Genomic DNA, 14,191 nt, shown 5'->3' with positions numbered 1-14,191 from the left:
TGACAGCTTTCTGTCCACCTTACAGTCCATTTATCCAAGCCGTACCTCTTTATCTTGCTGGCAAGGATACTGTGGGAGACAGCGCAGGGAGGCAGCATAATGCCAGCACGTGCTGGCCAGCTGCCAGGCTCTTCTCCCAAGCCATGATCAAGCCACCAGTTAGGAAGGGCAAAGAGGAATGGTGGGTAGGGTGGAGTGTCATGGGGTGTGGGGAGTGGGTGGGAGGGAGGCACAAGAAACACTAAAAGCCAAAGAACAGCCTGGCCCTGGCCAAACTGCAACCTCCTTCCCCTGCCCTGGGATGCCAAAGGGGTGGGATGAAGCCCCAGACAAATGACTCCAGCAAACAGAACATGGTCAGAAGCTGTAAGGGGGTGACTGAGGAGTTCATGGTGGGAGTCTAAGGGCCTGCTGAGAATGGGGAGGTGGGAATGGGGAATAGGAACATAGGGAAGGGTCTGCGTGGTCAAGGCCGGAAAGGGCACACGCAGTTTCCACTTGACACTTGCCAAAAGCCAACAGACATCTGTTGTGAGAGCTTATGCATCAGCTCTCAGCTCCAAAGATGACACGAATGAGAAGTTCTATGCCCAATTGGACAGTCTTGAATGACATCCCCAAAGAAGAGAAGATTATTCTCTTGTCGGATTTCAATACCCAGGTTGGAAGAGACATGGACCTCTGACAGACAACCATTGGGAAAGGAGTTGGCAACAGCAAAGCCAGGGTTGTAAGTTCAATCCTTGAGGGGGCCATTTAGGGATCTGGGTCAAATAGATTTTGAAAAAACAAGAAGGGATGGTGCTTGGTCCTGCCAAGAGGGCAGGGGACTGGACTTGATGACCTCCTGAGGTCCCTTCCAGCTCTGCGAGATGTGTTTCTCTATCTAGATCATCAGGCTCGGTGGGGAGTGATCAATGCCTCAATGTCTGGTTGCAGCTGGTAGCAAGTGGAGTCCCTCAAGAGTTGGTTCAGGGGTGATTTTGATCTACATCTTTATGGATGAGGGGATGGAGTGCACCCTCAGCAAATTTACAGGTGACACTAAGCTAGGAGGACAGGTAGATATGTTGGAGGGTATTGATAGGGTCCAGAGTAACCTAAATAAATTGGAGGATTGGGCCAAAAGAAATCTGGTGAGGTTCAACAAGGACAAGTGCAGAATCCCAACCATTGTTACAGGCTGGGGACTGAGTGGCTAAGAAGCAGTTGTGACGAAAAGGACCTGGGGATCACAGTGGATGAGAAGCTGGATATGAGTCAACAGTGGGCCCTTGTAGCCAAGAAGGCTAATGGCATATTGGGGTGCATTAGGAGGAGCACTTCCAGCAGATCTAGGGAGTTCTCTAGTGGAGTGCTCCTCCTGACAAAATGTGTGGAACATGAGCTTGTCATCACAAACACCCTCTTCCACCAGAACAACAAATTTAAGTAAAACGTCATGGCAACATCCTTGATTCGAGCACAGCACCTCATAAACTAAGTCATCATCTGTGCTCAGAATTGGCATGATGTCCTCCTCACATGTGCAGTGACTAGAACTGATGACTGCTGGACCAATCACTGCCTTATTTGACCCACAATCGCAGTTAGGATTGTCATCAAACGGAGAACTCAGAGGAAACTGATTCAACAAAAGATCAATGCACAAGGCTTGAAGGACCCATCAGACAAAGCGACTGCCAGACAGCAGTCCAAAGGAAGCTGCTGACAGTACACCCTGAAGATGTGGAAGAACACTGGCATGAGTTGAAATATGCCATCATTGAGCTTGTGGAGAAACCAATGGCTACCAGTCCAGCAAACATCAGATGTAGTTTGATGAGAACAATGTGGAAATTAAATGCCTGACTCTGGTGAAAAGGAAAGCCTTTAGGGCCTGGCAAATTGACATCAATTGCACAATGAAGAGAGAAGCACATGCCACGGCCAAAATAGAAGTCTGACGTAAAACAGGGACTCTGAAAAAACAGTGGTGGACCGAGAAGGCACAAGAAAGCCAGCATCTCACAGACATCAATGAAAAAGGAGGTTTCTTCAATGCTACCACAGCTGTTTATGAACCAAGGAATCCATCCCCTGAGATCAAAGGATGGTACCTGACTCTTGAAAGCCACTGAAACCATTGCTACTTGCTGGAGGGAGCCCTCTAACGAGCTCTTAAACGGCCTTTCCACTCTGGTCCTAGAATCCCTTGACCAAATCCCTCACCAGCCACCTAGGGATGATCTTGCAACACTTCCTACCCTGCGTGAGGTCCAGGCTGCCATCAGTGATGAAGTGCAACAAGGCACTAGATGCAATCGCTGCTGAAGTGTTCGAAGAAGGTGGGCCAGAGCTCCACAAACAACTCCGCCTCCAGATTCTCGATATCTGCGATGGGGAGCAGATGCTGTGAGGGGTCAGAGACACACTGAGCATCAGTCTCTTCAAGAAGGGCAACAAGTCAGACCGTGGAAGCTATTGTGGCATTTCCCTCCGGGCAACAGCAGGGAAAATCTCCGTTCAAATCAATGAAAATCGACTCCTGCCACTCTCAGAAGAAATTCTCACAGAATTCCAGTTGGCTTCTGACCATTCCAAGGAACAGTGGACATGATCTTCACCGCCTGGAAACTGCAAGAAAAATGTTGTGAACAAAACTAAGGGTTACACATGTGTTTCATAAAGCTAACCAAAGTGTTTGACTCAATCAGTTGTAGTGCCCTGGAGACCATCCTCTCAAAGACTGGCTGCCCCAAAATATTCATTACCATCTTGGGGCTGGTTCATGGCAACATGAATGTCACTGTATTGAGCAACAGTGGATCCCAACGTGCCTCCTTTGAGGTCAAAACAAGAGTCAAACAAGGCTGCACCATTGCCCCATCACTCTTCTGCATCTTCATTAGCAAGACCCTTCACCTCACTGATGGCAAGCTTCCAGATGGTGTGAAGATTGAAAAGCTTCCCGTTCATTCTATAGACAATCTCAGGCGATTCAAGGCTGAAAGCAAGACCTCCATCACCTCAACCATGGAGCTCCAGTACGCGGATGACAATATGTTTGCTGCACTTTCCCCAAGCCCTTCAGACCATCTTAAAGGCCTTTGCTGAAGCATACAAGAATTTCAGCCTCACAATGAACATCAAAAAGACCAGGATACTCCACCAAACCTTGCAGAGAGGACAATCTCATGTACCTTCCATTGAAGTTAACGGAGAACTGCTGGAAAATGTGGAGCATTTCCCATACCTTGGAAGTCATCTTTCCACTAAAGTTGACATTGATGCAGAAATCCAGCATCATCTGAGCCATGCAAGATCTGCTTTCACCCACCTGAGACAAAGGGTTTTCAAGAACCTGGACATCTATGACAAGACAAAGCTCCTTGAATACTGTGTAGTGGTTATGTGAAATCTGGACAACGTACAAGCATCATTTGAAGGCACTTGAACAGTATCGTCAATGGTGCCTGAGGAGAGTTCTAAGTATCTCTTGGGAGGACAGGCACACGAACACTAGCATGCTGGAAGAGTCGAACATGACCAGCATCGAAGCCATTATCTTTCACCAACAATGTTGCTGGACTGGTCACATGGTTCAGATGTCTCATCAGCACCTCTCAAAAACAGATTCTGTTTTTCGAGTTGGAGGAAGGACAGAGGAGTGTTGGGAGACAGCGGAAGTGATACAAGGACGTGCTGAGGCACACATAAAAAGTGCAGCATCAGTTCCAACACCTGGGAGAACCTGGTCTGAGACCATTCCCTGTGGAGAGCAGTAATCTGTGAGGGAGGGTGGCACAATTTAAGAGGTCCCACCACAACGCACACGAGGAGAGGCGGAGAAGAAAAGAGCAGCAAAAACTGCACCAGACATGCCTCCAACAGCTACATCACCTGCCCCTTCTGTGATAAGACCTGGGGCTCCTGAACTGGGCTGAACAGTCATTAATGAGTTCACAAATAGTAGGGTCACATGAAGACTTAATACTCACTATTGAGTGACTGAAAATTAGAAGGCACAGAGTAAATATTCTGCAGGGTCAGGGCTGGGATGGGCACAGGGGTAAAGGCTCTGTGGGGTCAGGGCTGGGAAGGGCACAGGGGTAAAGGCTCTGCAGGGTCAGGGCTGGGATGGGCACAGGGGTAAAGGCTCTGTGGGGTCAGGGCTGGGAAGGGCACAGGGGTAAAGGCTCTGCAGGGTCAGGGCTGGGATGGGCACAGGGGAAAGGCTCTGCAGGGTCAGGGCTGGGCTGGGCACAGGGGTAAAGGCTCTGTGGGGTCAGCGCTGGGATGGGCACAAGGGTAAAGGCTCTGCAGGGTCAGGGCTGGGCTGGGCACAGGGGTGAAGGCTCTGCAGGGTCAGGGCTGGGATGGGCACAAGGGTAAAGGCTCTGCAGGGTCAGGGCTGGGCTGGGCACAGGGGTAAAGGCTCTGTGGGGTCAGGGCTGGGCTGGGCACAGGGGTAAAGGCTCTGCAGGGTCAGGGCTGGGCTGCGCACAGGGGTAAAGGCTCTGCGGGGTCAGGGCTGGGCTGGGCACAAGGGGTGAAGGCTCTGTGGGGTCAGGGCTGGGCTGGGCACAGGGGTAAAGGCTCTGCGGGGTCAGGGCTGGGATGGGCACAGGGGTAAAGGCTCTGCAGGGTCAGGGCTGGGATGGGCACAGGGGTGAAGGCTCTGTGGGGTCAGCGCTGGGATGGGCACAAGGGTAAAGGCTCTGCAGGGTCAGGGCTGGGCTGGGCACAGGGGTAAAGGCTCTGCAGGGTCAGGGCTGGGATGGGCACAGGGGTGAAGGCTCTGTGGGGTCAGCGCTGGGATGGGCACAAGGGTAAAGGCTCTGCAGGGTCAGGGCTGGGATGGGCACAAGGGGTGAAGGCTCTGTGGGGTCAGGGCTGGGATGGGCACAGGGGTAAAGGCTCTGCAGGGTCAGGGCTGGGCTGGGCACAGGGGTGAAGGCTCTGCGGGGTCAGGGCTGGGATGGGCACAGGGGTAAAGGCTCTGCGGGGTCAGCGCTGGGATGGGCACAGGGGTAAAGGCCCTGCAGGGTCAGCGCTGGGATGGGCACAAGGGTAAAGGCTCTGCGGGGTCAGGGCTGGGATGGGCACAGGGGAAAGGCTCTGCGGGGTCAGGGCTGGGCTGGGCACAGGGGTAAAGGCTCTGCAGGGTCAGGGCTGGGATGGGCACAAGGGTAAAGGCTCTGCAGGGTCAGGGCTGGGCTGGGCACAGGGGTGAAGGCTCTGTGGGGTCAGCGCTGGGATGGGCACAAGGGTAAAGGCTCTGCAGGGTCAGGGCTGGGCTGGGCACAGGGGTAAAGGCTCTGCAGGGTCAGGGCTGGGCTGGGCACAGGGGTAAAGGCTCTGCAGGGTCAGGGCTGGGCTGGGCACAAGGGGTGAAGGCTCTGTGGGGTCAGGGCTGGGATGGGCACAGGGGTAAAGGCTCTGCAGGGTCAGGGCTGGGAAGGGCACAGGGGTGAAGGCTCTGCAGGGTCAGGGCTGGGCTGGGCACAGGGGTAAAGGCCCTGCAGGGTCAGGGCTGGGCTGGGCACAAGGGTAAAGGCTCTGCAGGGTCAGGGCTGGGCTGGGCACAAGGGGTGAAGGCTCTGTGGGGTCAGGGCTGGGATGGGCACAGGGAAAAGGCTCTGTGGGGTCAGGGCTGGGCTGGGCACAGGGGTGAAGGCTCTGCAGGGTCAGCGCTGGGATGGGCACAGGGGTAAGGCTCTGCGGGGTCAGGGCTGGGATGGGCACAGGGGTAAAGGCTCTGCAGGGTCAGCGCTAGGATGGGCACAGGGGTGAAGGCCCTGCAGGGTCAGGGCTGGGATGGTCACAGGGGAAAGGCTCTGTGGGGTCAGGGCTGGGCTGGGCACAGGGGTGAAGGCTCTGCAGGGTCAGGGCTGGGCTGGGCACAGGGGTAAAGGCCCTGCAGGGTCAGGGCTGGGATGGGCACAGGGGTGAAGGCTCTGCAGGGTCAGGGCTGGGCTGGGCACAAGGGGTGAAGGCTCTGCGGGGTCAGGGCTGGGATGGGCACAGGGGAAAGGCTCTGTGGGGTCAGGGCTGGGATGGTCACAGGGGAAAGGCTCTGCAGGCTCAGGGCTGGGCTGGGCACAGGGGTGAAAGCTCTGCAGGGTCAGGGCTGGGCTGGGCACAGGGGTGAAGGCTCTGCAGGGTCAGGGCTGGGAAGGGCACAAGGGGTGAAGGCTCTGCGGGGTCAGGGCTGGGATGGGCACAGGGGAAAGGCTCTGCGGGGTCAGGGCTGGGATGGTCACAGGGGAAAGGCTCTGCAGGCTCAGGGCTGGGCTGGGCACAGGGGTGAAGGCTCTGCAGGGTCAGGGCTGGGCTGGGCACAGGGGTGAAGGCTCTGCAGGGTCAGGGCTGGGAAGGGCACAAGGGGTGAAGGCTGTGTAGTCTGTGCCATGTAGGCACTGGGAGCAGACCATCGAGGTGCTCTCAGGAGTATAGAGCTTGGGATGTGCTAGCTGGGAAGTAGCCCCAATACTTCTGGCATTGAGATTTGGATCTTGTGTAGGTTTGCTGGGGTCTGTCTGTCTGGTTGCGTGTCAAGGCCCAGGGGAGGGAGCCACAAAAGGCTCGAACACGCTGAGCAGACACCAGTTCAGACACATAAGTCTTCTCTGGCTCCACCCCTCTGTGGATGGGGCAAATTCTGTAGCCAGAGGCCACAAGTTACCTGAACAGCAGGTACTGTCAGAGGACAGCTGTCCATCGGAGGGGGCTGAGAATTGCTTTCCCCCTCTTATGGGCTCATCTATAAGGACCAGACGGATTATCGCTGGGGAGGAGAAGGGACATGGGGAGTGGTTTGGGTGATGCGTTCTCTGACCGCTGAAGCGTTCGGTATCTTTAAGAAGGAAATGTGTGATCTGCTGGAATGGGGAAAGCACAGGCAGTCGTTAGGAGCCACAGCCACCTCAGCTCACTGGGGTGTGCGTTTCCCGAGCCAGCTTGTATTTTGGCGGGTGGGAGAGCGGCGCCTGAGGTACATGAGGTGAGGCCCAAGGGACACAGAGGGATTTGGAGGATGGGACGGCGCAGCTGCACTGACCTGTCGTCTGTATGGTGGTGTTTCCGGAGGCTGAGATCTCGCCTGCAAGACAGGAGGCGGAGAGGCGTTTCAGTGGCGTGATACGAAGAGGCCTTGCTGGAGGCCCTCAGTGAACCACCTCCGCTGCCCCACAAACCAGCGCCATGCAGCCCAGACACACATCATGGCAACACATGTTCCAGGTGCTGTGGGAGCAGGGGCCCAACTGGAAGATGTGCTGGCTCTGCCCCCCTTCCACAGCAGCCAGCAGCATGGGCTGGGGGGTCACATGGGCTCCACGCTGCCTGGCTTCAGCGGGGGGGTAGCAGGATGGGCTTAGCACTGGTGGGCCCCCTGAGCATTCCCAAGTGGCAGTTCAGCCACTTACTTTGGAGCTGAGGGGCCTCTCCTGCTCTGCTGCAGACCTTTGGCAAGTCATAGACTGCTAGGATCCCAGGGCTGGAAGGGACCACAGGAGGTCATCGCGTCCAGCCCCTGCCTGAAGCAGGATCAACCCCAACTAAATCAGTCCAGCAAGGGCTTTGTCAAGCCGGGACTTAAAAAGCTCTAGGGATGGAGATTCTACCACCTCTCTGATTCCACCAGTCCAGTGCTTCACCACCCTCCTGGGGAAACAGTTTTTCCTCATATCCAACCTACACCTCCCCCTCTATAAGTGGAGACCATTGCTCCTTGTTCTGCCATCTGTCACCCCTATGAACAGCCTCTCCATCCTCGTTAGAGCCCCCCTTCAGGAAGCTGAAGGCTGCTACCAAATCTCCCCTCACTCTTCTCTTCTGCAAACTAAAAAACCCCAAATCCCTCAGCCTGTCCTCATGTCATGCACTCCAGCCCCCTAATTAGTTTGCCCAAAAAGAGGCTTGAATCCTGGACCCACAGAGTAAAAGGCTGTTGCTCGGCCAACTGAGAGACCCAGGCTCCTAAGTAGACCTCTGCTTCAATTCCTCAGCTGTTTAAACCAGGGCTGAGCACTCTTCTGCCTTCCCCCACCCCTGGGTGTGAGGATAAAGATAGTAATGTGTGAGGACACCACAGATGCTGTGCACCCCACCTCATTGGCTGCTGTAGAGACTTATTTCAGAATGCCAGCATTACAAACCCTAATTTTCACTGACTTGTCAGGGCACGTGGAGTCCATAGGGCAGGCATTGCCTGGCCTCCCAGCTGTGACCCTCACCCCACATCCCACAGGGCCTGTCTACAAGCAGCTACTCACCCAATTTTATACCCACTAGCCCCTCCTGTGAATGAACTAAACCACACTGGCTCCATGTGAGGGTGCTGGGGGTCAGACTTAATGTGGACAGAATGTGGTGCAGCTGAACTGGCTGGGAAGCAGAGACTCAGGTCTTTGGGGCCAGGCCAAGGCTCACTATGGGGTGCCCCTGGTATTAAGGCCATGGCAGGGGCAATGGAAAGACATCACTCCCCAGGAGGGCTGGCATGGCCCTGGAACTCAGGGCCCATCTACACTGCAGTAAACCTGCAGCATGGCAAGGGCTGGCCCGGCTCGGCTACGGCAGGCTTGGGGGGTTCTGCTGCGGGGCTGGAAAGCACAGCACAGATCAGCTCTCCTGGGCTCCAAGACAGTGCCACAGTGTATTAGCCTGGTGTAGGCACACCTTAAACCCTGCAGCTGTTGTGCCCCACACCAGCCACTCCCAAAGGAGCTGTGCTGGGGGCAGCCAGCTGCCAATGTTGCCATGACTCTCCTGCCAAGAGGAGCACCTCTACCCAGCCACCGGCGCTCGCCAGCCCAACCCCAGCACCGCCAGACACCCTGTCGCAGCTGGGCAGGAAGCACCATGCTGTTTACCACATCGCTCCAGTGCACAGCTTGCTCTTTGGTGGTTCTATGAAATGCGAGCTCAGTCGTCAGGCGCAGCCCTCCGGGTAGCATCACACTGTGTGTATGCCCCAGGGAAATAACAGCCCCTAGGAATGGGTTCAGCATAGAAAGGGAATATTGATGTAGCCTACACAACTAGGGGTGGGTCGCCGTCCCTCAGAATGGCCCCCAGGCCACTTACACAGAGACAGAACCAGTCTCCTCTGCAGCCGCTGCTGAGAGCCAGCTGGCTTTGAGCTTAAATTGTAGTGGCTCCTGCACAGAGCTCCAGAGGTCCCAGGTTAGAGCCTGCCCATGGGTGGTTACCCCAGCACAGCTCAAGAGGGGCTCCAGCCATAGAAAAGGGGAGAAGTTACTCTGCCTACCCAGCAAGGCCTCCTAGCATAGCCCTGCTTAGTAGGTCCCATGGTGTAATGGGCAGCATTCTGAGCTCAAGTCTCAGCGGGGCTGCTGGGTGCTGTGTTGGGTTTCTGCAAAGTCCTGGGCATCTTTGGCAGTAGGTGCACCAGTGTGAGGCTTCCTGGGATCCCACCTTGCTGCATACACTGTGGCAGTGCCAGCTTCCCTGTGAAAAGTCCCTTGGGGGACCTGTGTTACTCTGCAGTTTCACAAAAAGCGACCAGTACTGTAGCACCTGACAGATCTATCTATTAGCGCTGGTCTTTCAGGCACTACAGGACTGACTGTTTCCCATGAACATTTGCCATGCGCAAACAGTGGCTGAAGCAATTTGAAAGCTGCCAGGTGTGTGGGCTGAAATGCTCAGAAACAACTGAGCCCCCAGTCGCAAGTGACATTCTACAGCGTTCCACCCCAGAGTTACAACCGCCTGCGCCAGCCACCAGCCCCGCACAGAGCTAACCTTACCTGTGAGCAGGACGAAAAGGCAGAGCTGCGGGCAGAATGCTGCCAGCCTCTTGTAAAGGGAAGCCATTGCTGTGGTAAGATGGCAAGGAAACATCAAGTCCCCTGACTGGGCTGCAGAGACGCTGCTATCGCTGTTCCGGGCGTCTGTGTTCAAGCTGGGGCGAAGCAGGGCAGGACTTTCCTGTTGATGTAAATCAAGGCCCAGTGGGACAGCCCCAGGGCTCGGCACAGGCGCAGTTGTGGGCCCTGGCTCTGCAGTTGAGTGAGTCTCTCCCACCCTCCTTCTGGGCCAGATGGGTCAGCAGGATCAGGGTCTCTCTGGGGCTCTTTCCGCCTGCACCTGGGGTGTCATGATGTCCTCTGGGCCCCAGACCCATGCACTCACTGAAGTGACTAACAGCCTGACCCCTGCAGTATGGCCAAGCTGGGGGCCCACCTGGGCACAGAGGGGCCAGTCCCTCCCACCACTGTGCTGCACGCCTGGGTGGGGGTGTCAACTCCAGTTGGGTCTGACTCCTGCCCACCCCTTGCCCACCAACCCAGGTGTAAGTGTAGCCACCTTGGACCAGCCCCTCCAGCGGGCAGAGGCCCCCAACTGGTATCTCTGTGCCACCTTCCAGAGGCCAGGGCAGGCGTGTCCCTCGCCAGCTTGGCATGGTGCACACAGTTCCTGGTCTTTGCCCAGGGTGGGCCAGATCCCAAACAAACCATGAACAGTGCTTGGGATGGCAGCCCAGCCTTTGGTGCTCATCCTGCTTCGAGCTGGGGCACCTGCAGCACCCCCAGTTCTGGCATCCCATGTTCTGGGGCCCCCAGTTCTGGCACCCATTGGTCCAGTGCACCCATTTCCACTTCCCTCCTCTTCTGGTGTCCCCTGTTTCCAGAACCCTCTACCTTTGCCCTGGGTAGCAGTATAACCAATATGGTTTCCCCATATTGCGAGGCCTAGAGCTCTTCTGCAGCTGGAATAGAGAGCAGCAGCCGCCATTAACTCTGTAGCTCAGGTGTGTCCAACCTGCGGCCCACGGGCTGCATGCAGCCCTGGACAGCTAGTAGTGCGGCCCCACAAGATCGTAAACTTTTAACATTATTATGTGATTTATATATATTAACTATGTAACCCTTCTATTAATGCCAGATGCCTGCCAGAAGGGCCGGGTTCAACTCTCGTGGGGTTTTCCTGTCAAGGATACAACCAACCGGCTTGAGCCCCCACCCAGTGGCCTGGGACAATTTCACCCCTGTGCTGGGTGCCTGGCGGTTCTCCCCTCCCCCTCGCAAGCACAGTCTGAGATAGAAATGGCTTGTTTGATGACCATAACCTACCCCAAGGTTACAGTGACAGATGCAGTATATCTAAGCAAAGAAGAGACAAACCCCCTTTACCCAGATACCATCCCCATATGCAGCAGAACCCAGTCTCTTGCTGGGGCTCTTGGCCGTTTACCCCACACACAGTTACAGGGTGTACCCTCTGCGGTGCAGTCCCAAACCCAAAGCCCGCAGATACATCACCAGGGCAGTACTAGCTGTCCACTTGTCTGCAGCCTCCCCTTCCTGCCACCAGCCGCCCGCCAGTCGCCGTTGTCCGCCGCCACTCCTACCGGCCGCCTGCCAGTCGCTGTAGTCCGCCGCTTCTCCTACCAGCCGCCCGCCAGTCGCCATCGTCCACTGCCGCTCCTACCAGCTGCCCACCAGCCACCAGTCCACTGCCGCTCCTACAGGCTGCCTGCCAGTTGCTGTCATCACTCCCAACCCCACTGCTTGGGATCACCCTAAGGCAGAACCCTGTGATGTCAGCTCTGCATGGCCTCAGCTGCCACTCTGTGATTTCAGCTCTTAGTATCTCTCATATGGGGTTTCACAAACACCCTAGTATCCAGCTCTATCTTTCAACAGGTGGGGCGGGATAGTCAAGCCAGGCTTATGGCCCCAGCCCCGGCCCAATCCAATCCCCCCCAACAATGCTTTAAACCAGGGAGCCCTGTGTAATCAATGTCTTACACAACTATGGTGACTGCCTTGTCCCCCACAACAACCCAGAGCATAGGTGAGATCTCACAACTCCCGCATTAAGTGTCAGCTTAAATTGTGATTTTACAACTACATGTTCACAATAGACCAAATCTCATGGCTTACTTGCTACCCATTAGGCTTTCTCTGAAAAGGTATCACACATGCACACCTTTGCATTCTCATGCAAATGATCTCTGGGAGACACATTCCTCCCAGCCTCAGTGTCACACCTGCCGCTCTTTGCATTCTCATGCAGATGACCTCTGGGAGACACATTCCTCCCAGCCTTCAGCAGCATTGCGTTCCTTCTGCCACATTCCCTACAACTATATTATATATTTTATATGCGGCCCAAGACAATTCCTCTTCACTCAATGAGGCCCAGGCAAGCCAAAAGGTTGGACACCCATAGTGTAGCTAGAGGTCACACACTCCCATTCCATCTACGTTTCAGTACAACAGTGTCACACCAGGCTGTTAAGAAGAAGACCACATCCTAATGCCACCCACTATCACCAGGTAAAGAAACAGTTCATCTGGCAAACGACCTAGCAATAGCTGAGGCTGTGAAATCCCCATTCTATGATGATTGTCTTCACTTTTCTTCTGTTTTCTGTATAATCTCCGTCTGGTTTGTAATTGCTCCTGGCTGCTGTATAATTAATTTTGCTAGGTGCAAATCAGTTAAGGTGGTGGGTTATTGGTTAGGCAATTCTGTTATGCTCAGTTATGATTGGTTAGTAAAATTTTCCTAAAATAATTGACCAAGGTATAGCTAAGCAGGACTCACGTTTCACTTCTTAAATTGGGGTCCAAGAAGGAAAAAGCAGGGAAGGAAAAGAACATCAAGCAGGAAAGAAGGTGGGCAGAAAGGGAAGAAGGAACACCGTCAGGAGGCCTCCCTAAAACCTTGAGGTGTAGCAATCAGCCAGAGAGTGACTTTGTTTGTCTCAACAGGGGAAGTCTGCCTGCCTGATCAGGATCACGCTCACCACTACTGTGTTCTTGGCATGTGTTCTGCTTTCTCGGTAAGTGTAAATAGATAGAGAATAAGAATAAGAATATTGCTGCATAAGATTTTTTCTGTGGCACAGATCCTGCAGGGAATTACACCTGAGCCCTAGGAACTGGTTAAGGGTGTGAGTTTAAATGAAGAGGGTCGTGCCTTGAGCCCTCCGGATTGGGTAAACGCGAGTGTGTCCCTGAGTGTGGAAGGGATAAAGACATTTGTGCAGGTAACACTTGTGGTGTGCAGGGTTTGCTCAGTACTTTCCTGAGAGCCACTTGATTCTGAATCTGGTTCCAATTGGCCAGGCACAGCAACGAGCGCTTCCCAGAACCCTGGCCAGATGCTGTCTGGGTAGCTCAGCACCTCTCTCCACACTGCCACTGGCTTTCCCTGCACCGATGCAGTGTCACTGGGATGCAGGGTAACACAATCAGGCTTTATGACTGGCCATGAGCTCTCACCCAGCGTACACTGGAACGTGGGGGTGGAGCTTTGCTGGCAGAGGGATGGGCCATTTTACATTGGTGCTAGTTGCTGCTGAGTCTCCTGGTTATGCAGAGCAGCGTATGACCCACGCCCTCTGCACAGGGGCACTGTCCCTCCCCTCCCCCAGTGACTGGGGCTCAGTGGTGTTCAGGAGGCTGGTGTGTCTTCAGCTGAAGGAGTGAGGCTGCTTGCACAGATGCTGGTGGCTCAGGGCCTCATGGGCTCTGCCTGCTCCTGGCAGCCCCTGGGGAATGGTGCTACAAGAAACAGTGAAAGGAGTGAAGCCCCTCGGTTTCTCCATGCAGCCCTTGGGAGAGCACCCCGGTGTGGGGGGAGGTGTTACGGCATCCTCTGCAGTCAGCTGCAGAACAGGGGCAACATATAAACAAGGGTTTGTATCACAGCCCAAGCCCCAGTGGCCAAGCAGGAACAGGGTTGAAGTGGGGGCAATGCTGCAGTTGAAAGCTGGCCAATGCGCTCCACACCAGCCTACCCGCTCAGCACATGAGTCTCTGCGGAGCCTGGAGGTGAAATGCACGGATGTGGCTGCAAATACAGACCAGGCCCTGGCCTCCCTCCTCCAGGGACAGACTCAGGACTCCTACACAGAACCAGTGTCTTCCTGGCCAGGAAACCCCCAGCAGCATTTTCTGGAACCTGGACAAGATCTCTGGGGCCAGCTTTGGGGTGTTGAGGCAATGCCGGAGCATGGACAGGACCAGTTCCCTCCCCCACAGGGAGAGACACTGGAACAGTCCTATCCACCTCCACAGCCACCTACCCACCCTGGCCTCCAAACCCTGCCCCTTCACTGGCAGGGAGGGAAGTGTGGCAAAAAGGTAGACACTGAGACAGAGCAGCAGACCCGCCTGCACTGGATGGCCTGAAGTGCAGGTGGGAGGGAACTCGCCTGCTACCTGTC

General features: G+C 55.1%; 1 protein-coding gene across 2 annotated transcripts in view; it reads right to left on the bottom strand.

Annotated features, from left to right (window-relative positions):
- Positions 1-10,111, bottom strand: part of CD79B (CD79b molecule) — a 28,696-nt gene extending 18,585 nt beyond the window's left edge. For both annotated transcript variants that reach the window (XM_074979042.1, XM_074979043.1), the window contains exons 1-2: positions 9,759-10,111; positions 7,043-7,084 (exon numbers count right to left, since the gene is read on the bottom strand). In XM_074979042.1, coding sequence (XP_074835143.1) covers positions 7,043-7,084; positions 9,759-9,852 — 136 coding nt within the window. In that variant the 5' untranslated portion in view covers positions 9,853-10,111. The remainder of the gene's footprint in view (positions 1-7,042; positions 7,085-9,758) is intronic.
- Between the last annotated feature and the right edge of the window lie 4,080 nt (positions 10,112-14,191).

Source organism: Carettochelys insculpta, chromosome 28 (genome assembly GCF_033958435.1).
Source record: "Carettochelys insculpta isolate YL-2023 chromosome 28, ASM3395843v1, whole genome shotgun sequence".
In the NCBI taxonomy this organism is placed as follows: domain Eukaryota; kingdom Metazoa; phylum Chordata; order Testudines; family Carettochelyidae; genus Carettochelys; species Carettochelys insculpta.
Note: the sequence above shows the minus strand (reverse complement) of the source record. Positions and strands in the feature narration are given on the sequence as shown.